Genomic DNA, 26,881 nt, shown 5'->3' with positions numbered 1-26,881 from the left:
TAGTTCATATACAAAAGATTTCTTACATATACATTAAGACACTAAAATACTTATGATCTCACCAGCTTCAAAGCTGATACTCTCTTTCAAAATAACTTGTATCCTCAGGTCAAACATAGACAGGTACTGATGCAAGGTTTATAGAAGATGGAGCTCGTTCAAGACGCATCTTTCATTTTGATTTATGCTTTAGTGTTTATCAAAATTTGACAGAACACACTTGTATAATAATTATATTATTAATGCAATGGATGATGTTGTTGGTTGTTTACTACTTTTCATTGTTGTGATACTGTACATGACGTCCTCTGCCCCAGAACGTTTCCACCGTTCTTGGTTTTGGGGTGTGACATTATTTTATGTTGATAGCACGGGGATTTTAACGAACCCGCAGCCATAGATTAATTGTGAGATTCAGCAGTCTGAGGTGAGTTTCCTCACTAGTTTTCACAGGTTGAAGGCACCAATGCCGACCCATTATTATGATGTTAGGATGATAGATGTCTTTGTAACTCTTGTATGTGTTATGTGTTGGTATGTATTATGAGTGGGGATCGATGTTAAGTGAGTCCCGATGAATGTATTGTATGATATTGTCTTTGTGATTATCACATGTGCTAACATGATTATATGTTTATATGTGTACTGGGTGGGGCCTAATGTCAAGCGGGTCCTAATGAATGGCAGATCTGTAGTCCGAGTGGGGTTCGATGTCGGGCGGGGCCCGAGGCCGATTGGGACTCGATGTCGGCTGAGGCCAGATCTACGAGGTGTGCTTAATATGTGTTTATTATGTATGGTATGTGGTAGTTTGGGAAACTCACAAAGCTTTGTGCTTATGGTTTTCAGTTTATGTTTAAGTATTTCTGGTGCAAAAAGGAAGAGCTCGGGGTGATTGTAGTGCACACACGATATTGTTCCGCATTTTCATGATCACTCTAATATTTTATGATGTTATGATACATTTGTTACACTTGGGATTTAGGATGATGCTTTGGGTATTATTTTTATTAATTGTAAAACGAAATTTCCGGGTCTTATTTTTGGGACGTTACAATGATCAAAAAGACTGAAGAAAAATTACTACTTTATGGCAAGGGAAAAAAATCAACATATTTTAGTACAAAAATGGGATTCCGTCACATGACAAATGATTAAGTGTATGCATACAACCAGACATTCTTTTTCACGACGTGTGTGACCGAATGTTGAGTAACATAAAGTACATACGGTCACATTAGCGTGTTGGTGGTCGTATCCATTTAAAAATAGTGGCGAAAGGCATAAAATGAGAGACCAAATGGTTTTAAAAGTCATGAAAAAGTGTATTTTAAGTGATGTTAGTCCATCTAATTGCCACATGAGTATGGCGTTTGTGTAGCCTTATGTATATTTGGTGACACAACCATTCGTTTTTTTTTTTGGGATTTTGTCACTTACAGTTAAGCAATGAGTGACCTAAGTTGTTAAAAAGATTGGCCAGATGTATTAATAATCTTGAAAAACTGTATTTGAGTGATGTTAGTCCATCTAATTGCAACATGAATATGATGTTTGTGTATCCTTTTGTATATTTGGTAATACAATCATTGGTTTTCTTTGGGGGCTTTTGTCACTTACAATTAGTAATAAGTGGCCTCAGGTGTTAAAAAGAGTGGCCAAACATATTAATAATCTTGAAAATGTGTGTTTTGAGTGATGTTAGTCCATCTAATTGCCACATGAATATGATGTTTGTCTAGCCTTTTGTATATTTGGTGACACAACCATGAGTTTTTCTAGGGATTTCGTCACTTACAATTAAGAAATGAGTGGCCTCATGTGTTAAAAAGAGTAGCCGAATGTATTAATAATCTTGAAAAAACATGTATTTTGAGTGACGTTAGTCCATCCAACTGCCACATAAATATGATGTTGTGTAGCCTTTTGTGTATTTGGTGACACAACCATTGGTTTTTTTTGGGGGAGTTCGTCATTTACAATTAAGAAATGAGTGACCTAAGGTGTTAAAAAGAGTGACTGTATGCTTTTTAAAGTCAAATAAATGTGTAGCCTTTTGTATATTTGGTGACACAACGATTCTTTGGTGTTTGGTATATGTAGTCACTCTAAAAAAAATCCATTATTTGTGTGACAAATATGATTTTATGTGTGTGTATATATATATATATATATATATATATATATATATATATATATATATATATGTTTATTTATTTGTATAAAACAAATCAAAAGTAAAAACACAAACCCAACAAAATTGGAATAATTTATGTAATTAACTAATTCAAAAGTAAAAGTGTAATTTCGTACAAATTAAATAATATCCTTAAGTAACATAGTATAATATTACATTTAAAATCACAACTGTAAATTCTTTTAAATCTTCTTGGGCATGGCTTGTTTTAGCATGAAGCATAACTAGCAAATTTGCGCCTAGCTGGTAATTAAGTGCATTTGTTTTCTCACCATCCTTTGGTATGGTAGATGGTGATGTTACCTATAAGAAATGAAAGACCAACGTATCAAGCATTAACTAAATTCTGATGGATTATAATATTGATGTAGGTGGATAAACCATATACATATGTGTACCTTTTCTTGATCAATCAAAATGACCTGATCCTTTGGCCATGCCATAAAAAAACCTAATGCATCCTTAACGTTTTTGAAACCGCTATTTCCTATGTTCGGTGTGCATGCTGCATCCACCAACGATTCTTGAATTGACACTTTATAGCAGATTTTTGGGAGTGGTTTATGATGAATCATTTCCTTTTCATGTGTGATGTATACTTTACCAATAGGAATCACTTGTGTTCAACTATTGTGCCATAGCTTACATCTCATTTCTTATCAAATTATCAAATAACCAATATTGACATATATGCATCAAAAAAGAATCAAAGTAAATAATATAAGAACATGTTGATGGATGTACATACTTTTGGCGTTACTATTGGAGACCTATTCTGTTGTGATTAGGACACTGAACTTGGAGACGTGTTTTGTTGTTGTTCTGGCATATTTATACCCGACACAGACTTTTGAATTTACTATGCATATATAAAACGTGAAAAAAGTTACGCATATATTTAAACTTTTTATGGCAGATAGAAATAATTAATTAAATGCATGTAATTGAAAAGTGTTAATACTTACCAATGATGTTACATGTTTATGTGGATCTCAATTCACCCCTTGGGCATTTAATTGATTTAAGGAAAGAGAATCCATTCCCTTTGTTTGTGCCATCTTAGTGTTCAAGTCCTTGATTTCTTTTTCTTTTTCTTCATGATCCTATCTTTCTTTCTCTTCATATTCATGTCTCTCGTTTTCACGCTTCCATCTCTCACTTTCAAGTTGACGTTCAAGTAATGCAACTCTTGCATTTGGTTCGAAGAAGATCAAAGTACCTGTTGTATGTCACTCGACATCCCACTCCTCTTGCATAACCTCCCTCGTCCTTTCCAAACACAACTATCATGGCAAGGTCCCGTCTATGATCTAGTCTTTAGTTGTTTTCTGCACAAAGTAATGAAATATTATGGTAATTACATATAAATTAAATATCGTTGAAATCAAAATGAAATTTGGAGTCAAACTTACTAGTTTATCTCTAAGCTTATCATTTTCAAAATTTCTATCTTTTTTAGCCTCCCATTCAACCACATCATAAAACAGGAGGGTTCTTCATCTGATTCAATTTTATTGAATTTGATCTTGTAATCATTAAATATACAATTAATAAAGTTAAACCAACATAAACGAAAGTATGCCACTATTAACAAAAAGGAACCATTTTTCTTACCATCTTCTCTTTCACATGTATGTATTCACCTCTTCCATCCCATTGTTATAAACAGACTTCTCATGTGATTTGTTTGTTGCTTCTGACTTCTCCTAACCACAATGGAAAATCAAAAATAAAATATTTACATGCCAACAATATATTATGAAATATATACGGATTGAAAATCATCAAATATATAGAAATGACTTAAACCATGTATGCCACAGAGTTTTTACGTGTTACAGAAGCAGCCTAATGTGAGTTCTCAATAAATGATGTATACTTTGTAGGGACTTCATTCATTAGCTTAGGTGTTTTAGGTGTTTCTTTGTCAGGTAATATGTACCTTTCTCGAAGTTTCCTTCTGTAATTCTTTAGAAGTTCACTAAGATGATGCATTATTGAATTTCTAAATGTGTTGTCAAGAATAAAATATCGCTGCAAAATGTAAAACAATGTTGTTAATAGTTGGACATAATGAAAATGCATATATGCATAACTAAGGATAACGTTAAATATTGTGGTCAATACCGTGATTTCAATACTAACATAAACGAAAGTATGCTGCTGTTGACAAAAAGAACCATTTTTGTTACCATTTTCTCTTTCACACGAATGTATCCACCTCTTTCCATCCCATTGTTATAAAGAGACATCTTACATGATTTTTTTTGTTGATTCTGACTTCTCTTAACCACAATAGAAAATCCAAAATACAACGTTTACATGCTAACACAATGTTATGAAATATATATACAAACTGAAAAATAATCAAATATATAGAAATGGCTTAAACCTTGTATGCCTCAGAGTTTGTATGTGTTACAAAAGCGACCCAATGTGAGTCCTCAATAAATGATGTATACTTTGTAGGGACTTCTTTTGTTGGCTTAGGTGTTGTAGGTGTTTCATTGTTAGGTAATATGTATATTTCTCGAAGTTTCCTTCTATAATTCTTTAGAAGTTCACTAAGATGATGCATTATTGAATTTCTAAATGTGTTGTCAAGATCAAAATATCGTTGCAAAATCTTACACAATGTTGTTAATAGTTGGACATAATGTAAATGCATATATGCATAATTAAGGGCAACGTTAAATAATGTGTTCAATACCGTGATTTCAATCCATAGGCCATCTCTTGTTGGTAACTCCACTTTCTTCCATAATAGGACTTTTATCGGCCTCTCTTAACTACATTTGTCGCCATTATGTCGTCGTTTCTAGCCTCATCTTCAACTTCCTCCTCTCAGTTATTGTCCAAATCCTTGTATGTTGTAATCTTTGAATTATTGTGACAACCCTGAGAAATTCCATCACTAGTCACCATTAGGAAATAATAGGAAAATAATTGTAATAGCATGCATTGTAATATTAGATTTTTAAGATAATAAGAATTAGATAAGCTGTAACACTTTATTCGCAAAAAAAATAGTCCATTAGGCTCTAAAATTAGCAAAAAAAAAGTTGTGACGTTTTCCAATTCAGTTAACATACTTGGATAGAACTCGTGATTGCAAGGATATCCGACTTTGAAGGAAAGAGTTATGGACTTTATAAAAATAGAAATCAATCGCATAGTGAAAATTAATTACGTCCAAACGGTACTTAGATATTGGTTGGGTTTTGACTAAAAGTGAAAAAAAGAGTTTCGTAGTACTCCTAGAAATATAAACTTTAGGAAAACGTTTGTCGAAAATGGGATCCATATGAGTAAGTTATTATTTTTATGAAATCATTAACTCATACCCCCATCGGGCTTGAAAATGAAAGTCAAAACCAGCAAAAACAACCAAAAAGCAAGTTGTAGTACCCGTTGAGATCATCGTATAGATATAGAGAGGTTCGAGATTGGAGCACACACGAGGATGTAATGATTTTTGAAAAATCTATACTTGCGCATCAATTACGTTCCAATGCATGCTGCATACTTGACACTTGACCACTTCATGTGGAGCCATAGTGTTCAAATGCACACAACACATAGGAAAGGCGCGACATGAACCCACAAAACTCGAATATAAATAGAGGGTTGTACCATTCAATCCAACACACCTTCAAAACAGGCCTCTCTTTCTCTCTGGTTCGTGTGTTGCCTTGTGTAGCGGTCCCTGGAGTTCCGAGCTCGTCTATACCCTACATCAGCGATTTCAAAGCCTAGAGTGAGTTAACGACCCCTATTTTACCGTTTTAAAATTCTTTCAGGGGTAATACATTCTTTGCAAATGATTTTATAAAAATATTTATCTTATAAATATTAAGTCATTTTATTATAACCAAGACCCTTAGGATAGTACAAATGTAGATACCATGCCTAGATTTAAGCTATGGTCTGTGTCTAAAAGATATGATGCCTGATAATCTAGGAGTAGGTATTACATAGATAATGTAATGGCCAAATCCCTAGGAAACTTTAACTCCCTAGGAGTTATGTTAGACAAGGTTGAGGATATGCACTGTACATAGTCATTACGCTGCCCAAATATCCTGTTAAAATAACCATAATTAGGGTATATATATGACAATTTATATATATCAGATAATTATGAGATCATAAATGTAATTATCAAATGCATATGTATACTATAATAACTATATATATATATATATATATATATATATATATATATATATTGATGACGTGCCTTGGGCAACACGGCAGAAGCACGAGCCGGACACGCCAACCGGGCCCAGCGCAACAGGCTTAGCGTCTGCTGGAACCCCTGGGAGTGGAAGGAACAGGCGAAAGGCTCGTGCCTGCCAAGAGACGCTCCCAGCTCCAAGACAAAAGATACGATCAGGAGACAAGCAGGAGGATCAGACCATTACCGTCAGAGCCAATAAGAGCGCCCTAACGGTTGAAGGCACAAGACTCTCTAATCAGCGCCCCTGATCCTGTCTCTCCAAAAAGCGATCTTGTCTGGTACGGATCAGGCAAGGGAGCTAGGTATAAAAGGATACTCTCTCATACCTACGAGGTAAGCTCTCTGGACTCTCAAAGAGCGCACACCCAAAGATCCTAAACACTCTCTAACTTGACCGCTAGAGCGTTCTTCTGGGAACTCCTCCTAGAAAGTGGATGACGGCCTTCATCCTTTGTGATCTTGTAGTGGCAGCCGAGAATCCAAGTGAACTGCACCGATCGAGCCAATTCAAGGTCGCATCATTTGGCGCCATCTGTTTGTGAGGTCAAGAACACAAACTAAAAGCACGAAAGTGACAAGTAAATGGCGTCCAACGGCAGTGAGGGACAACAAGCTAGTCCCATACGTCCCATGGCAGCGTTGGACGAAACACCAGCCAATGGTAACCACTGAAGGTGCCCCACAACCGCTACTTCACCAACCATGAACAACTCTGGGGGGCCATTTCCAACAACGTCTTTTCAGATGCCACCGTTCTTCTTGCCGTCATTGCAACAAACACAACCGTTTCACTCAGCGATGCTTCCACCAGGCCACGTTTTCAACATCCCACCGTTGTACCAGGCGACAAGCGGACAGAGTTCAATGCTTTCAGTACCACCATTGGCGCAAACCATGATAGCTCATACACCACCTGTCCATTCACTGACCGGCACATGGACCGGACTAACCATCGTCGCCAACAATAACTTACAACAGACGACAACGGTTAGCCCTATGACCCCTATACACCCTTTCCCCTCCAGTTACTCCCTCCAACTACCATTCCAGCCGTACCCCTTTTACGGACCAAGCCCTGGTTATCACACGCCGCCACCATATAGATTAAACACACAATACCAGCAGCCGGGATCGTCCACCATCCTTGGCCACGAATGCCTTTCCCGTAGTGTGACGTCTCCGTTTGTCAAAGAATTGTTGGACTGCGAAATACCAAACACAACCAAACTACCAACGCTCAAAACATATAGCAGAACCACTAACCCAAATAGCCACATCGACAGATATGAATGGACCACGATGTCATTAAAACTCGATGAGAGGTTTTCATGCACGTATTTACCAACTACACTCGACGGCAACGCCGACACATGGTTCAGGACGCTACGACCGGGCACCATCTCCAATTTTTCCAAGCTTAAGTATCTTTTCCTTACCAACTTCATGCAATTACGCAAGTACAAGGGAGACTCTCATTCAATCATAGGCTGTAAGCAAAAGGAGGGTGAAACTGTACGGGAATACTTCACAAGATTCATAAACGCCACGTTAGACGTATCGGGGCATGATGAGGGGCTCATAGTCGGTGCCTTCACGTGGGGGATTTTGCCAGGCCCTTTATCGCAAAAACTCATGGGAAAGAAACCCCTAACACGGGCCGAATTGAAGTAAAGGGTGGAGCGATATTTGAGGCAGGAGGAGGGCGAAGCAGCAAAACAGGCCTACCAGAATGCAATGACTGCCAGACACGATAACTCGGGTCACACGGACTTCCGAGGGGGAAGTAGGCACTATGGACAAGCGAGAAGACCACAGGATCAGTTCCGACCGTTTGCTAATGATGACAGGAGTGGTCGTCGGCCAAAGGTGTACACGGTGTCGGAGAAGCAACAGCCAGCCAAGTCGCCAAAGAACCGGTACTGTGAGTACCACAAAAGTAAGACGCATGACACAGCTAACTGTTCGGTGTTAAAAAAAGAAATGGAGGAGAAGTAGATTAAAGGGGACTTGGTGAAATAGCACGAAGCTTGCGTGCCAAGTTTGATGCTGAAAATGCTAAAAAAACACCTCGTGAAGGGGTCTAGCCCAATGAGATATTCATGATACGGAGTAAGAGAAGCAGGGGAAAACAACAAACAGAACAGTGGACCACCAGAACCCCGATGCGCACGCTCACATTCGTCTTTCAACACCCTCGCCCGGAGGGATGGAGGGGCGACGACCCACTAGTGATCCAAGCCTCCATCAGGGATGTAACCATACACAGGGTCTACGTGGACACGAGAAGTTTGACGGACATTATTTATGAGCACTACTTCTGACTTCTCCCAGATCGCTGGAAGGACAACCTACGGCCCACGACGGGGAGGCTGGTCGGGTTCACCGGCCATAGCCTATGGCCGCTAGGCACAATTCACTTTCCCTTGACCATAACCAGCCACGATAGGCAGCAAAAGAAAACCGCCCTGATCGACTTTGTGTTCATTTGACATGTGGCGGAACACAATATTATTCTAGGGAGAACAGCTCTTTTAAAGCTAGGGGCAGTTCCATCAAACATGCATGGAGTTATCCTCGCAGTTTCAGGAGCTGCTGGGGAAGGGGTTTATACGGCCGAGCAGCTCGCCGTGGGGAGCACCGATCCTTTTTGTGAAGAAAAAGGATGGTTCTCACCGAATGTGCATAGATTATCGAGAGCTAAACAAGTTAACGGTCAAGAACCGTTATCCTTTGCCGAGGATCGACGATTTGTTCGATCAGCTACAAGGAGCGTCTTGGTTTTCCAAGATTGATCTGAGATCTGGATATCATCAGATGAGGGTACGGGAGGAGGATATCTAGAAGACCGCATTCAGGACTCGTTATTGGCATTACGAGTTCGTGGTGATGCCATTCGGACTCACCAATGCGCCTGCATCGTTCATGGATCTCATGAACAGGGTATGCAGACCGATGCTGGATCGATCAGTGATTGTGTTCATTGACGACATATTGGTGTATTCGAGATCCAGGGAGCAGCATGAGGAGCATTTGCGAGAAATCCTCAGTATGCTGAGATCGGAGAGGCTTTATGCCAAATTCTCCAAGTGCGATTTTTGGTTACAAGAGGTGCAGTACCTTGGTCACCTCATTAACCAAAAGGGAAATCTGGTCGATCTGGCCAAGATCGAGGCGGTGATGAGTTGGGAGGTGCCGAAATCTCCTTCTAAGATCAGAAGTTTTCTTGGGTTGGCCGGCTATTATCGGAGGTTCATCAGGGATTTCTCCAAGATTGTTGTTCCTCTCACCAGGTTGACCCGGAAGGGTGTGGTGTTCAGCTGGGGCCCAGAACAGCAGGCCTCATTTGAGACTCTTTGCCAAAGATTGTGCCAAGCCCCGGTGTTGGCTCTTCCAGAGGGAATGGAGGACTTCGTGGTGTATTGTGACGCATCGATATCTGGGTTGGGCGCGGTGTTGATGCAGAGGGGGCATGTGATCGCATACGCATCGAGGCAGCTGAAGCCCCATGAGGCAAGGTATCCCACCCACGATCTAGAGTTGGGGGTTGTGGTGTTCGCCCTCAAGATTTGGCGCCATTATCTGTATGGGGTTCGGTGTACGATATACACGGACCACAAGAGTTTGAAGTATTTGATGGATCAGCCAAACCTGAACATGCGTCAGAGGAGATGGTTGGATGTAGTAAAAGATTATGACTGCGAGATCCTTTACCACCCGGGTAAAGCTAATGTTGTAGCCGATGCACTGAGTCGAAGGGCGGAGAGCACCCCGATGCGAGATATTTGTTTGAAATTGACCGTGATGGCTCCGGTGTTGGATACCATTCGTGGGGCCCAGGCTGAGGCCGTGAGATCAGAAAACCAGAAGAGAGAACGAGTTTTCGGGTTGGTATCAGAGTTCGTTACCGATAGCCGGGGGCTTATGACATTCCAGGGTCGTATCTGGGTACCGTTTGTGGGCAGGACGCGTACCATTTTGATGGAAGAGGCTCATCGATCGAAGTTCTCGATCCATCCTGGGGCCACTAAGATGTATTTGGACCTAAATAGGGAGTATTGGTGGCCGTGTATGAAGAGGGATGTTGCGTGGTTTGTTGAGAGGTGCTTAACATGTCGTAAGGTTAAGGCCGAGCACCAGAGACCGCATGGTAAGTTGCAGCCGTTGGAGGTTCCCGAGTGGAAGTGGGAACAGATTACCATGGATTTTATCACCAAATTACCGAGGACTACTAAGGGAGTCGATGCAATTTGGGTGATTGTGGACAGATTGACGAAGAGCGCCCACTTCCTTGCTATCAGTGAGAGCTCTTCTGTTGAGAGGTTGGCAGAGTTGTACGTGAGAGAGGTGGTATCGCGGCATGGAGTACCAATCTCGATCGTCTCAGATCGAGATGTGTGTTTCACTTCCAGATTCTGGAAGACATTTCATGAGGAATTGGGTACGAGGCTGCATTTTAGTACCGCATACCACCCACAGACTGACGGGCAGAGCGAGCGGACGATTCAGACGCTCGAGGACATGCTTTGAACATGTGTATTGGACTTCGGAGGGAGTTGGGACACGTACCTACCTTTGGCAGAATTTTCATATAACAACAGCCATCATTCGAGCATCGGTATGCGGCCTTTTGAGCTGTTGTATGGGAGGAGGTGTCGGACTCCCATCTGCTGGGGAGAGGTAGGGCAACGTATGATGGGTAGTACGGAGATAGTACTTCAGACGACGGAGCAGATTCAGCAGGTCGGACAGAGGTTGTTGACCGCTCAGATCGCCAGAAGAGTTATGCGGATAGGCGTCGGTCCGAGCTTGAGTTTCAGGTCGGAGATTTTGTGCTCCTAAAGGTATCTCCTTGGAAAGGAGTGATCCGGTTCAGGAAGAGGGGCAAGCTAGGGCCCCGGTATATTGGTCCGTTTAGAGTGACCGCGAGGGTGGGAAGGGTAGCATATCGTTTGGAGCTACCTGAGGAGTTGGGGCAGATTCATGACACTTTCCACGTGTCACAGTTGCGGAAATGTATAGCCGATGAGTCGGCAGTGGTGCCATTAGAGGATATTCAGGTGGATGCAAGCCTGAATTATGCTGAGAGACCGGTGGCGATCAGGGATCGGAAGATCAAGGTTTTGAGGAACAAGGAAGTGCCTTTGGTTTTGGTTCAGTGGCAACATCGGAAGGGGTCCGAGATGACTTGGGAGTCAGAGTCGGAGATGCATGAGCAGCATCCGGAGTTGTTTCCAGAATGAGACTTCGAGGGTGAAGACTGATTCAAGTGGGGGAGAATTGTAACAACCGGATTTACAGGTATATTATTTTATTTATTTAATTTTGGAGTTTGTGGAGGAACTCGGCGAGTTGGAGCCAAGACTCGCCGAGTAGGGTCGCGGATGTTCATCCGGGTTCACGTCCGGACTCGGCGAGTCCATTTATGGACTCGGCGAGTCCACGTTGTTTAATGAAACCCTAATCCCCCGGGTTTGGAGCCTATTTAAGGGCACTTATAGCCTCCCATTGCGGCTACCAGTCCCTTGAGAGAACCCTAAGCGAGCCAAATCGCTGTGAGGAAGAAGAAGTCACTTTTGATCCTTGTTCCTTTGGTTTAGCATGAACGAGGTGACCAAGAGCAAAGAGGAGGTGCGATTCTAGCAGTTCCAGAGTTTAGAGACTTCATTTTGAGGTAATAGTTCGAACCTCCTTCAGTTTTGGTGTTGATCATTAGAGTTAGGGTTTTCTAACCCCTTTGGAGAGTGATTATGTGGAGCAAATGGTCCCTTTTCGAGTTTGTGCCTTGGATCTGGACTCAAAGAGGTCCAGAGACCTTAAACCTTGGAGCTTTATGGATAAGTTTGGGGTTATTGGACTTAGGTTGCCATTCTTGGGACTAAATCTCCTTTTGATGCCTTGTTGTTGTTATACAAGCATCAAGTTTCGGACTTTACATGACATTCATGCTTGGGAAGGCCAGTTCTATGGTTTAGGGAAACAGATCTGACCTCAGGAGGCCAGGAGAGTTTGTGCATGGCATGAACTTGCCGAGTGTTCCTGGGACTCGGCGAGTAGGGTTAGGGTTTCACGTAAACTACTCAGTGAGTAGACTTTCCGAGTTGGGGGATGACTCAGTGAGTCAGAAGGGGGTTAGAGGACTGGAGTTCAAGGCGGTACTCGCCGAGTTGTTCTTGAGACTCGACGAGTTGAGTCGGGGTGGCCCTGCGATTCATGCCTGGTATGACTCGTCGAGCATAGGGAGGGACTCGGCATGCCAAGCGGGACAAAGTGTTAGAGAACATGTGTGAACTCGCCGAGTCACCAGGGTGCACTCGGCGAGTAGGGTCAAAGTGTGACCGTTGACTTTTAATGACTTTTAGGGTTTGGTCAACAATGGAGTACTTGTGTCGAGAAGGGGGTAAAATAGTCTTTTACCCTTCTAAGGGTGCCAATGGCAGGTTGAGTCTAGTCTCGAGAGTTATATTTATAAGAGTATTTACTTTATGTGAATAGGCGGAGACTAGGCAATATTTCTACCGAGTCAGAGATTTACCGAGACGCCTGAGGTGAGTCTTCTCACTATACTTTAACTTGAGTAGGTAATCGGAGTTATGTGATACAATGTTTATATGCTATATTTGTGTTATGTGTTGCACTGCATTATTCTATGTGATTTATGTTGTGCATGTTTACAGAGTTAGAACCGGAAGGTTCACAGAGATAGAACCTGAGGGTTCACAGAGTTTGGGTGCACGGACCCACAGACTTATAGCCTCGAGTGGCTAATATGTGTTATATATGGTATTTTGGGGAACTCACTAAGCTTTGTGCTTACAGTGTTTCGTGTTATGTGTTTCAGGTACTAGTGAGGATCGCGGGAAGGCACCGACTTGATCCGTACACACACGGGATTTTTATGTTATGAGATCTTGGGATTGATATATGTTATGAATTGAGTTTTAACAATGATGTTTTTATAAATAATGAATGAATTATGTTTTTATAAAATGCGAAAAATTGTTTTGAAATTTACGGTGTTACATTATCCTACACCAACTATCTCATCTACCCATGTCCTACCCAACATATTTGTAGATACAAAATACATATACAGATTAACTCATTTAACACCTATATAAAACATCCATTCCACACTCATCTCAAATAAACAACAATGTATAAACACATAGCACGTATTTCATAGCAAATACTTAATATATATGTGTTAGAAGAAAATGATCACATACTCACCCAAAACATATACTTAATACATTAAAACAATACTTGTATTAAAATCGTGTTATGAAAGGGACTATACACTCACACATATAAACAACTTTATATTATACACATAGCACGTATTTCATAGCAAATACTTAATATTTATGTGTTAGAAGAAAGTGACCACACACTCACTTGATCAGAAGATGATCGGACAACACTACGACTTGCAGAACTAGTATTCTTCATTAGATCTGGAAGTTCTTCACAAAAACCGGGCTCCTCGCGGGCAGAGCTTCGGCTCGGGAATAACGCTCTTCGGGATCTTCGGGACTTGCTTCGGGTCTCGGGATGATAACGGGGCTTCGGGGGTACTTCTTTGCACGTAAATCGATGCAATGCAGGTGAGAGATGAAAGAATGAGCAACCAAACTCGGCTAGCCCTTCAAATCTATTTATAGGGCAAAACTGGCCCTTGCCACGTCGTGGCACCTTTTTCCACGTCGTGGGCTTGGTCTTCACTGCATGCGTCATTGTAAGTTGCATCTGGGGGACTCCCGGAGGTGTCAGAAGACTGGCCACGTCGTGGCACTGCTTGCCACGTCGTGGTATCTGACAGTTTTGGGGTTTCGCGCCCTGAACTTCAAAAATTCATAACTTTCGTATACGAACTCCGTTTTCGACGTTCTTTATATCAACGCGAAGGTGAGATTATGTTCTACAACTCTTGTTTAGACTCCATTGGCTAATTTTGACTTTATTTTTAATATATTATAATTATATTACTTATATATTATTTTTAGTAGGCCGGGACAGGAAAATTCCGTTATAAACTCATAACTCCTTCGTCTGACGTCCGTTTTCGTCCGTCTTTCCGTCGTTGCACTACTATCGATGAGATCTTCAATTCTCATTTAGATTGTTTTGGATAAATATCGCTCTAACGTAAATTCACTATTTATGTCGCGTTGTGTCGTGCCGGTTCTGTCGCGAAACTTCGACAGGTTATAACTTCTTCGTTATAACTCGAATTTCGACATTCTTTATATATTCAGAAACCTTGTAATATATACTATAACTTAGTTAAGATTAATCCTTCTAAATAATCTTCCATCAAAAGGTCATTTTTTATGCTTATCGTCTCTAAATTGACTAGCCCGGATCTACGGGCGTTACACCCATTAAAAGGGTTTGGGCCCAATTTGGAAATCTGGGCCATAGTTGGGCCTTGGTTGATTAATTGACTTTTGGGCCTTTTGGGCCATAGCGGGGCCCGTATCTCATATATTGTGGGCGAGGCTCGTATCTCATCACTAGTTGAGTGTGGGCGGGGCTCGTATCTCATATCATTATCTGAGTATGTATATAGGATTGGTTGATAGATTTGGCTATACTTGTTGTCTATGTGATACTTGTATGTATGTTTAGTAGCTAAGTGTGGGCGATGCCTGTATCTCATAGTTAGCCGAGTGTGAGCGAGGCCCGTATCTCGTAGTTAGCCGAGTGTGTGCGGGGCCCGTATCTTGTATTTAGCTGACTATAGGCGGGGCCCGTGTCTCATAGTCAGCGAAGTGTGGGCGAGGCCCGTATCTCCTAGTTAGTTGAGTGTGGGAGGGGCCCGTAACTCTTAGTAGCATGATTATGTGTATTGTTTGTGGTAGTTTGGGGAGACTGACTAAGCTTCGTGCTTACAGTTTTCAGTTTTGGTTTCAGGTACTTCCGGTAGCAAATAGGAGAGCTCGGGATGACTGCAGTGCATACACCATTTGCTTAGCCTGAGATGTTTTTCACTCTGATTTATTGATATGAGTTTTGATGAGATACTCTGATTTGATACTATGACTTATGTTTTTGGATGAAATGATTTTGATAAATATGGTTATTTAAATAAATAAAAATGAAATTTTGATTTTGATTTTTGGGATGTTTCAATATTAAGTAAATTTCGACATGACGGTTCAGCAGAAAACAGTTTTTGAGTATTTACGAGCACCAAATTATCAAGATTTACTTCTATTTATCCCTATAGATGGGCTTGACCAACATATATCTCATGTGGAGTATCACATTATCCTTAAATATTAGTTCATGATCCAAATATTTCCAGCTGACGAGATATGTCCAGTGTGTTGTAAGACATGTTTGGACTCTTTTGGAAAGCATGCGGTTTATTGTAAATAACTCTTGGGGGTTCAAACACCGACACAATATGGTTAGGGATGTTTTATTTGACATATTTATGTTTGTCGGGGTTTCCGCCAAGAAAGAGGTACCTGTGAATTTTCTTTACTGACCCGACAGGAGGAACATCAACCCTTAGACTAGCTGGCATTTTGGTTTTTGTTTGGGTTGGAGGGAAACACGCATGTATGGATCTTACAGGTGTATTCCCCTAATTGATTTCATGGTTGGGGGTTTCAAGGTGGGACATGCTGTTTTAAAAGTTGTCACATGTAAAGTCACAAAACATGAGAAATCATATATGAAAAATCAACACATATTCATATCAATTATGTTTGATACGTTTGGTTTCCTTGCACCGAATGTGGTGGAGCTTCTTAATAAAATACAACGGATCATATATAATAATGTTATGTCTTCTAAATCTATGGATATAGTCTTCAAAATAATTTGTTTTACTATAAAAAAAGTTTAACAGTATAATTTATTGTTCGTTTGCCTTCACACTTATTGTATTGTGATAAAACATAAATTATGATTTATTAGTTTTTTACAATAAAAAAATCATGGCAGTTCAACGTGGGCCAAATATATATAATTGGAAAGAAATGTATCTTATTCAACCTCAGCAAACAAATAACCTTACAAAAAACATTAAACGTTAATTTTTAAAACATAGAATCAGTTACTTTCTAAAAAACAATAATCATAACCTTAATATAAAAAATGTTTGTAGTCTTTATAGATATAACATTACTTTGATCAAATAGTCGAAGATAAATTTAAAATTAAAATACAATGAAGAGACAATTAATCTTGTGGTTGTTACATAATGTTAATGATTTTAAAGATGATATGCATGGGCAAAGTAAATGAAAAATAATAAAAAATAAACAAAAAGGGTAAATATGGACAATGTTTGGTTGGGCCAATAGATTTGGAGCATAAAGAAAAGGCAATTCCAAATTCGATGTCATTTTCGATGCTTAGGATTGTTAAATTACCAATTTAGCCAAGTGGGCCAAAAGTACAACAAAAAAAAAGACGACCAACAAGCTTTTGCATGCTTGGAAAAATTGACCCAAAATGACATAACATAACATTCTACCTGCCACCCCCTTCCTCTTATGTCTAATTTCATAAACACCCCTCAAAATTTCATTCTTACCTATTTTCACTCTTTCCTAAAATATACCCCCCTCCTTGTCTTAAAATGGAGCAGTTGATGTTCTCTGGAGGCCCCCCTTTTTAGTCATTTGAGCAGCTGTCGCCACTTGTAACTGTCGATTTAAATAACAAATGTTAACTATAAATTACAAATCATGCATTAAAACATGCACTTAAAGTTTAAACCAATCTATATATGATAACCCAACCTGTTGATGTTGTCTTTTCAGCTTGGCATTTTCTTCTTTCAAACGCTCTACTTCATTTTCCAACTCATTCATGTAAGCCTTAGCAATTAATATCAACCAAAAGTTAAAACACACGCATACGTGAACAATCTACATAACCAAAGAAGTTCAAAAGTAAACTAGAATATACAATATAAAGACATGTTATTAAATATAAAGCATAAAGTGACAATGAATATGATTATTAAACATGATATAGTTGTATCATGTGAAAAACATTTTGAACAAAATTGTACAATTTCGTCGTAAACACGATTTATGTGATTGACACCACTTCAAGTTGTTTAATGACATAATAAATATTATTTAAGTAAAACTTAAGCAATTATTATTATTATCAACTTTAAATAAAATAATTTTGAATTTAATAATTGCGCTATGCCAATTTTTGTGACGAACAATTTCCTTATGATTTACAAAATGCCAAAATTACACTCAATGGCCTTAGGTAGCTATCATGGTAACTTGGTATGTGGGGTTCTACCTATCCTCTCTTGTCTTTGTTACAATGTCATTTATGTAATTTCTTCACCAAAATACAGAACAAACAAAGGAACTTTCAGTTTTCATAATTTTAAGAAATTATGATGATATCATATGAACACTGTGGTCACATTTTTTTTTTCTGTTGTTTTTTTTTCTTTTTTGTCGAAATGTAACTGTATTTTAAATCATGAAAGAACAAGCCATATGGGCGTAATAGTGTATTTCAAAAGTGTAATTATTATTATTACTATATAATAAATGACGAAACAAATACAACAAAATAAGTCTACCCCACAAAAAAATTTCAAGAGAATCATGTTTTGACAAGGGGCCCAGTTACGAGGATTGATATGTTTAATACAAAAAATTAGTCATTAAAAATAAAATTCATTGCTTTTCTCTTGAAGATGAAGAGAGCAATAACTTTTTATCCTTTTTGAGTTACAAAATAAGTTACATTTACAAAATTTATCTTTTTACTGAATCGACAATATTAATTTTATTAAAGAGGATCATTTACTAATTTCTGAGTTAAATTTATCGATAATATTAACTTTATCTCAAGGGAAATCTTCGTATAGAATGTTAAAACATATTAATTCAAACCAGTGAGTCAACTCGTGCTGACTTTAGAGAAGAGAGAAAGCCGACGAACCTGCTTCCTGGCCCGTGAACGAGCGGCCGACTCCCGGTTCTTTATCATGCGTTTGTGTCGGCGTTCGCCACCACCAATCCTGTCGGTCTCCGGCAACATCCTCATCCCACCAATGCTTTGCCCCAGCAACGCTGAAGACGAGTTGGACGATCCCATAACATGGTCAAACGGGACATCCAGAGGACAAACAGTGCGGGTCGGACCCTCCACTAGAAAATTCAACTGATCCGGACCCGAGTTCAGGTTCAACAGCATCGAGGGTTGAGACACCGGTGGCGGAGGTGGTGGTGGTGGAGACGGGGATCCGTAGCCAGGTGAAGAAAGAGTCGTGGGTGTGTCATTATTGGAAAAGGGTTTCGCCAGGAAGTCTTGGAGGATGAAGCCACGGTAGCCTTTGTTACCGTCGGCAGGGTGGTTGGTGGTGGAGAGGTTGATATCTTTCCAAACCTCCTCCATTGTTCTGGTGGCGTTTGGACTCCTGATCTGGTTAACAGACAAAGGAGCCGAAAACGGTGAGTGGTTGGAAGAGGTGGTGGAGGAAGAAGATGATGACAGTGTGGTGGATCTTCTTGAAGCCCTATTAAGATTATGGTGATTTGTGTTTAGATTGTTGACATCATCACCACCACAACCACTATGATCAGATAACATCTGTGGGTAGTGTGTGTTTTTCTTGAGTGTGTTTTGAATGTGAGAGAGAGAGATAGATAGAGAGATAGAGAGAGAGAGAAAGTTAAATCTAATTTGACATTTGTCATAGGACATAAGAGGTCTATCAAGCATTGTACTAAAAGGGGGAAGTGGTGGCAGTGAGCAGTAGTACCCTAAGACTCTTGAATGGTCATGGTTAATTGGCGTTTTGTGCTCTCAAAGCCCTATGATGGGTGGTCATGTGGTGGCAACAAAGATGCTTACTTTCACAACACCTTGAATCACAACTATATTAGGATGTGACAAAGATTTGCTTGTTTCCATTTGTTGAGTCTATTTGGGAAATTCTATTCTCTTTTTCTCTTTATATACATGCCAATTTCATTGCTTTTTTGTGATATTAGGATGTGTCATAGGTTCTTTATATAAACTTCACAATCACTTAACATATGTCGGTTTAGTCTAAATATTAAAACAACTTTTAGGCTATAGCTTATTTTTCAACATTTTTTAATTTGTAATGTTTAGCAATCAAAAAAAAAATTAGTTTACAACTTAATTAATTAATTAGGTTTTTTTTGAAGTTCACAAGACTAATGTTTTAATGAGAGAGCTTTTTTTTTCTAAATATAATTTATCCAAATATACACTTTAACAAAAGAATAAAACTAATCTTTATCATTTTTGTTGTATCCTTCTTAATATCCGTCCATCTTTTCTGTATAATACTTTTGTTAAAAAAAATATAATTTTTCAGAAGCGTAGTTTGCATAAATAAAATTTAATTAATCTTTTTTCATTATTAACAATAGTATACAAATTGACATTTATTAAATTAACCATCGGCAACTGATGTTAAGCCTATTTGGGTTGATGCACCGAGTTTTATATGCATGTGGAACGTGAGATTGGGACTTGGATTACCTTAAAATACCTCTTATGGTGTCACATGTGAGAAATTTTTCTCTGGAAAAATCAATATGGGTGTTAGATTTGCCCTGTAAAGGCAAATGGTTTGCCTAGTAAATAAGCTCGAACCGGGGATGCTCGTTGAAATATTGTGAGTAGACTTCCACTTTCATATATCGTTTCCAAAAAATAAATTAATCTCCCATAATATATAATAAATATCAATTTGTTCGTTTTATCATTTCTAATAAATGAATATTTTTTTGTCACTTGTCACATTCTTATTCAATTTGCCAAATGTTATTTTGTATTATTTTAAATTAATTTTTTCGACATATCATTTTATGAGTTTCTCTTTTTTATTAAATTCCACATAATATTTTTATGTAATAATTGTAATTAATATAGTAATAAATGGATATTAATTTCAATAATGAACTTATATTTTAATTTCAAAATGTCCAAAATTAAAGCTCATTAGTTTCATTTATTTATTTAAATTATTTGTTTGAATTTAAAAGAAAAAAAAATATTTTCATTATAATAATTTATCATTTTTCTTGTTTTCTTATAAATTTAAATTTCTCAAATATTTTGACATTTATCTTTAGTTTTTTAAATTAATTCATATAATACATGGGTCTCACAACTAATTTATTATATTCCATAAATTAAATAACTTCATTAAGCGTAAAAACACTTATTTTTACACACATTCAATTTTATAGTTAAAAAACAAAAGATAATTCATGTGTACATACTTGTGTGAATTTAAATATTTTGATAAGAACCTTTTAATAATAAATTTTATCAAGAACTTTTTTAGGTTTTATACGAACGTTTAATAGTATACATTAATTAAACATAGGTTATGCTAGCATTCGCATGTTAGATCATTTGAAACAAAAAATTCTTGATAATATTATGTTGGATTTTAATCAAAAATCGGTTTTAGAAAACACTAAAAACCATAATAGAAGCTTTAAAACTTGATCAAACACAAAACTATTTAATACCCACCAACGATCATTTTGCAGATTAAATCAATCAAGAGTGACCCAAAATCGAGCTCATCTATATATATCCACCAAGCTAGTGTTAGCCAACAAATATGTTAGTCTTCTTTTGTATTAAGTGCTTCTTAAGCCTTTAAGAACTAATTCCAATTTAGTCTTAAGGAGAAGTGTTTATGAAACACCAACTTCTATACAAGTTCTTCAAAAGAAAGAAATAAGAGAGGATGAAGATTTTGGTTATTAAAAAGATATTTAAAATTTTAATTTTAGAACTCATCCAAAACTCTAAGTCTTAAGAATAACATGGAAGTTTATTGAAAGACTATAAGCGGCTCTTAAAGCGTTCTATGACTAAACTTTAAATATCAGATTTTAGTTTATAATTGATCGCGACTAATGGTAAATAAATTGAAGTTTTATTTGGAACCTAAAGAACCTTATAATAAGTGATATGATTTTTACAAAAAGGTACACGAATTGTTGGATGTATTCAATATTCATAAGACCATGTTTTTATAAATATATTTGTAAATCATATATAATTTTTTTTTTAAAATGCAAGTCATTATCGTCCCTTTTTGAAGAACACTCACTCGCCGCTTGTACGGTCTTTGTAGGCGATGGGTCACCTAACCACTTGGATTTGACTTATGATAGTGAGGTGGTTTCAGATTTTTCCAGTAGGCGATGGGTCACCTAACCACTAATAAAATGACTATACCACAAGTTGTTTCAAGAATAATGACTTGATCAAGAATCTTATGTGATAAATGTCACCTAAGCATAAGAAACATGAGGTATAGATGAGATCAAACGTGTCAAGTTAAACGAAGTTTGTTTATGATCTCATTATCTAGGAATTACATATTTTATGCAATTGGTAATTGCTACCTACTGATTTGGATTATTTGGATTAGATAAAGGTCAACTAACCATTTACTTGTTTCGTAACTTGAATCTTAGACTTTAATTAATTAATACTTTAGAAACAATAAAATGTATTAATTTTTAAGGACTTAATATTGCAAATAATAAATGGAATTTTGTTAAATTCTGCACATAACTTTTAATATTTTACGCCCCTGTAAAATCTCTCTCTTTTGAGTTTCAAGAGATAGTAACCTTTGATGATTATATTTTTTATAACTGGTATAATACCTTCAGGTTCTTCCTCAAGGATAAACAAAAAATTAATACTAAAAGATCCCATTCTTGAACAACCTCTGCAAAACAGTAAGTATGGGCATGATACATTGATGGAAGCATTATTGTGATGATGTTGATGTGTCTCATATCATACTAGAATAATTTCCCTTGGCCTGCAGAAGTTCTTGGATAATTATGAAACATATTAGATGTCTCATCAAGTAAATCAAATATTTAATTAGAATAGTAGAACGTGCTTCAAACCTGTTCAAACATTGAATAAAAAGTAGGTCTAAGAGATTATTTACTCTAATAGACGTATAGTTCAGTTAAGGGAAATAGAACATACGCCCAAGAAATCAAGAAATGACTCAAATGATTAGTGGTGTTTCTATTATGGGGATACTGGACATTGAAAGGGGAATTGCCCCTCTTATCTCATTGAGCTGAGGAAGTCTGACATGGCCAAGACTTCAAGAATCTATATGATAAAGCTATTTATTTTTCCATCATTCACTTGAGTATTCTTATACCGCATGTGACACTAATAAATGATATTATGTGCTGATGTTTGTAAGAGATTAACAACTGATTATAGACAAATGATATTATGTGCTAAGATATAACAAGTGATGTTATTGATACTATTGGAGCTTTTGATGACCATATAGTTTGTATTTAAACAATAGATGTTTTGTACCTATTCTTATAGGAACATGTAACAATTGAATTTTTTTTGAATAAATCCAGATTTATTTATTGTATAATGAATGTTTACATTCATGTTCAGAATTGATATATTCTGTGTAAGAATATTTTCTCATAATATTATTTATGAAGTAAATTTGTATGTTTTTCATTAAATTAATAGTTCTAAACATAACACATGTATAATCAAATGATATTTGTTTCAAACACATATATGTCATTATCGTCATCACTATATAAATATGAAACACATATACCAACTTCAAAAAAAATTGAATTTTTTAAGGAAAATGAGCTTGATTCATTTGATATATATGAATCCTATTTGTATGAGAAGACAACTCACAAGTATATTTCTCTATTAGTAGTGAAAGAAAAAAAAGGCTTGACAAAGAATTTTACATTGTGGTGTATGTAATTGTAACATCCATAAAAATCAAGCCAATTTTAAACTTTTAAAATGCTTTCCAATTTCAATAGTTATTACAAAACATGTTTCCAAAATATTTATATCAGAGTATCCCAAAAACAAAATCATCAAAACGAGGAACAGTACGATCACGCATTTGCCTTGCTACGATCCCCTGATGTACCTGAAATAATAAACCGAAACTGTAAGCCCAAAAGCTTAGTGAGTTCTGATATTGCCATATTTATACCTATTTTTAGGCAATATTTAAGTACATTTTCATTAATAAGTTGGTAATTTGTTTAGAATAATGGTACTTATGGGCTTAAATGTTATTTGCAACCAAAAAAGAAGACATTTTGAAGAAAAATGACTAAAAACGTTAAAGGAAGAAACTTTGGGAGTTAAAAGATTAAAGGACAAGAAAATCAGGAAAAAGCGTCTTCACGTCGTGAGAACTGGAAGATTCACGACGTGAGAATAAGTTCTAGAAGATATGTACGCGGGTGAAGGAATCCTTGCCGGACACGGTTATCTTGAATTCACGACGTGAATATCTTATTATTCTCCACGTGAATTATTAAAATCAGCAACTATATATATCCTTAACCATTACGAATTAGAGGGACTTTTGGCTAGAGAAAGGGATTCCAGAAGGCGATTTTTAGCAGAAGAAAGGTTCTGGAAAAAGGTTTCAACACCAAAAGAGTGAAGGTCCATAATTTAGTTTACTTATTTGTTACTTAGGAACATGTTTCATTATACTTTGATTTGTGTTAGTGTGTTAGTTGCTATTATGAGCAGCTGAATCTAGCTACTCTTGTTTAGCTAGATGAAACTTCCAACTTATGAATAGCTTAATTTTTATGGATTTATTTAGTTGGTAAATTGCTTGTGTTTGATTTATAGTTACCTAGCATGCTTGTGTTTGTTTCTCTAGTTGCTTAATTTCATGTTATGTATAGCTTAGTGACCATTAACTGCATGAACTTGTTTACCTAATGATTTAGTGAACATTAAATTGTTAGAGCTAGGATTGACCAATCTTAGTTAGTAATTAGAGTAAATAAACTTAGCTGTGCTAGAGAACGTGGATTGTGACTATAATTGCGTTTACATAATAAATCTTACATAGTATATTCATATTCATAATTGGTTCTGTGTTTAATTGTGTGTGACCATACATAGTTTGACATGAATTAGTTAATTATTGGTAAAGTTAGACTTAAATTACTAATACAATTAAAACCAACTTGATAATCCATAATTATTAGCTAGCCATAAGGACGAAGTGGATTCGAACTAGACAAGAGTGTTTTTACTTATTGATTGAATTTGAGTTAAGTTCGTTTGATCTTGTAAAATCGGATAAAACCCTTTCTAAACTTGTTAATAATTAGGTTAATTTGATAGCAAGTAGATTAATTAGTAACATCGTTCCCTGTGATCGGCACCCGACTTACCCAAGCTATACTATAATCTGACTAGGTACACTGCCTATAAGTGCATAGTTAGTTTAAGTTTGTTAGGTTATAAATATTAAAATTAGTGGGTACTTCCGTGCACATCAAGTTTTTGGCGCCGTTGCCGGGGAGCGGCGCGTTTATTAGTTTATTTAGTTGCATTAGATTAATCGACCCTTTTTGTGGGATAAAATCTGCAAAAAGTTAATTAGTTATTTATTTTTTTATTAGCTTAGTAGCATATTATTTTAGCAAATTTTTTGATTTTTGTTTCTTTCACAAAATTCACGACGTGAGCTGTATAAACTCACGACGTGAGAGCTTTAGTTTTTAGTTTTTAAGTATTTTCTTATTTTAGTTCAGTTTCATGTTTTTATTTTATCGAGTTACAGGAGTTCATGACCAGAGGATCTACCACACCTTTAGTGCCACCAATTGAAGATCCCAAAGCTACACTTCACAAGAAGACTGATAAGAAGACGCCACTGCAAGAATTAAAGTAAGCATTTTCAAGAAAGTCGGGAAAGAAGACAGGAGAGTCAAGTTCATCCTCAAGGCACAAGAGCAATTTTGAACACTTGGATCAAATACCCGTCCAAACCGAATCCGAATACGATACCGAGCCCGAATTTGAAGAACATACGAGCGAACCCGAGAACGAGCCAAGGAATGAGATGGCAGCAATTGAAGAGATGTCCATGGGAGCTTACAAGAAACGGATCCGAGAAGATGTGGGTCCCGGTTTAGTCCAACCCGCAATACCTGCCATTGCCACATTCAAGCTGAAGGGGCACATCTTGACTGCACTGAAGGATATCCCATTTTTTTGGAAAAGATCATGAGGATGCTTTTAAGCATCTAGATGAAGTCAATGACATTGCGGATTACTTCAATGTCCCAAATGTCAACATAAACACCGTCTTGCTTAGGATGCTTCCCATTACTTTCAAGGGAGCTGCTAAAGAGTGGTTAAAATCATTTCCACCGGGTACAATCACCACTTAGGCTCAAATGCGTGAGCAATTCCTGGACCAATTTTGCCCGCCATCCATGATAGCTAAACTCAAGAAGGCAATAGCCAACTTTAAGCAACAGCCGGGGGAGTCATTATATGAAGCATGGGAGAGGTACAAGGGCTTACTCAGAAATTGCCCTCAGCATGATCTAAATGTGCAACAAGATATGTCAATCTTCTATGATGGGGTCAACAATATGAAGAGACAACTCCTTGACTCTCAAGGACCTTTGACAAAGAAAAATCCAAGGGAGGTCAAGGAGTTGATTGAAGAATTTGTGAAGCACTCTCGCGAATACCACAACCCTAGGCAAGATGGAATCAAAGGCGGTGAAGGAGCCCAAACTGAAGAAATAGCAGCCATGATGGCTATGCTAAATAATATGGACCGGAGGTTAACACAAATGGACCACTCAATTCATGCCATAAGAGTGGGTTGTGAGAGGTGTAGTGGTCCGCACTTGAACAAGGACTGCAATTTAGACGAGTTTGGGAACAGAAAAGCTCAAGTGTGCTACTCGAGTGGGGATAAGTTTGATGAAGACTGGAAGAAACCAAAGAAGGAGTGGCTGCCATATGAAGAGTATAAGAAGCAAAAAAAAAGAGAAGTATAGGCAGACAGGTCGATGCTTTTATCAAAAGGAGCAGCCACTAGCTAAGAAGAAACCCGATCTAGAGACCATGTTGATGAAGTTTATGGAAGCTTCGGAAAAGAGACACGATGCTACTGATTTCTGCTATTAATGAACAGAAAACTTTAATAAAGAATCAGCAAGCCTCCATCAATAACCTTGAAGTACAACTTGGTCAACTAGCCACTCTGGTTCTTGAGAAGTTGTCCCCGAAAAATCCCGAAACGAAGGCCCAATCTCATGTAATGGCCATAGATACTGAAGAAGAGGCCATCTCTGAGTTCTTAGAAGCCTTAGAAGATGAACGACAGTAGCCCGATCCAAAGATGAAGAAGCCCAAGCTCGAAAACCAAGATGTTGTTGAATTTCAGAATTCACGACGAGAACCATATAAGTTCACGACGTGGGCCCATCATGAACAGAAAAATTTTGTAGTTGGCTCGGTTTATCAGCCGCCTTTGTCTTTTCCTTCCTGAGCTGCCCTTAGTTCACTGGAAAGAGAGCATATAGAGTTTGTTAAGCACGTGAAGGGTATCCAGATTAATACTCCTTTTGTCG

The 26,881-nt window shown here is 37.7% G+C and overlaps 1 protein-coding gene and 1 non-coding gene across 3 annotated transcripts; both read right to left on the bottom strand.

Annotated features, from left to right (window-relative positions):
- Nucleotides 1-16,754: 16,754 nt before the first annotated feature.
- Nucleotides 16,755-19,293, bottom strand: LOC145097235 (bZIP transcription factor 27-like). 2 transcript variants are annotated; one of them, XM_079034760.1, is made up of 3 exons: nt 18,375-19,293; nt 17,195-17,323; nt 16,755-17,098 (listed from the first exon to the last, which is right to left on the bottom strand). In XM_079034760.1, exons 1-3 carry the CDS (start codon nt 19,155-19,157, stop codon nt 17,027-17,029), a joined length of 984 nt encoding a protein of 327 aa, XP_078890886.1. In that variant the 5' UTR covers nt 19,158-19,293; the 3' UTR covers nt 16,755-17,026. The 2 variants fall into 2 exon arrangements, with proteins under 2 accessions (XP_078890886.1, XP_078890887.1); XM_079034761.1 differs by having other exon boundaries at nt 17,195-17,272; nt 18,375-19,286.
- A 6,442-nt stretch (nt 19,294-25,735) lies between these two features.
- LOC145103385 (small nucleolar RNA R71) lies at nt 25,736-25,842 on the bottom strand. The gene has a single exon (XR_013706479.1). It is a non-coding gene; the product is annotated as a small nucleolar RNA R71 (small nucleolar RNA).
- Between the last annotated feature and the right edge of the window lie 1,039 nt (nt 25,843-26,881).

This window comes from Lactuca serriola, chromosome 4 (assembly GCF_051521515.1).
Source record: "Lactuca serriola cultivar US96UC23 chromosome 4, Lser_US96UC23_V15, whole genome shotgun sequence".
Taxonomy (NCBI): Eukaryota; Viridiplantae; Streptophyta; class Magnoliopsida; order Asterales; family Asteraceae; genus Lactuca; species Lactuca serriola.
Note: the sequence above shows the minus strand (reverse complement) of the source record. Positions and strands in the feature narration are given on the sequence as shown.

Bases quoted from the DNA above. Each gene is read 5' to 3' on its own strand.
- LOC145097235 (XM_079034760.1), bottom strand. From the start codon at position 19,157: ATGCTTGATAGACCTCTTATGTCCTATGACAAATGTCAAATTAGATTT. The intron at 17,324-18,374 runs GTTCGTCGGCTT...TTGGTTATGTAG, and splicing joins GTTCACGGGCCAGGAAGCAG to ATTGTTCACGTATGCGTGTG. The intron at 17,099-17,194 runs GTTGGGTTATCA...TTAAATCGACAG, and splicing joins TGAAAAGACAACATCAACAG to TTACAAGTGGCGACAGCTGC.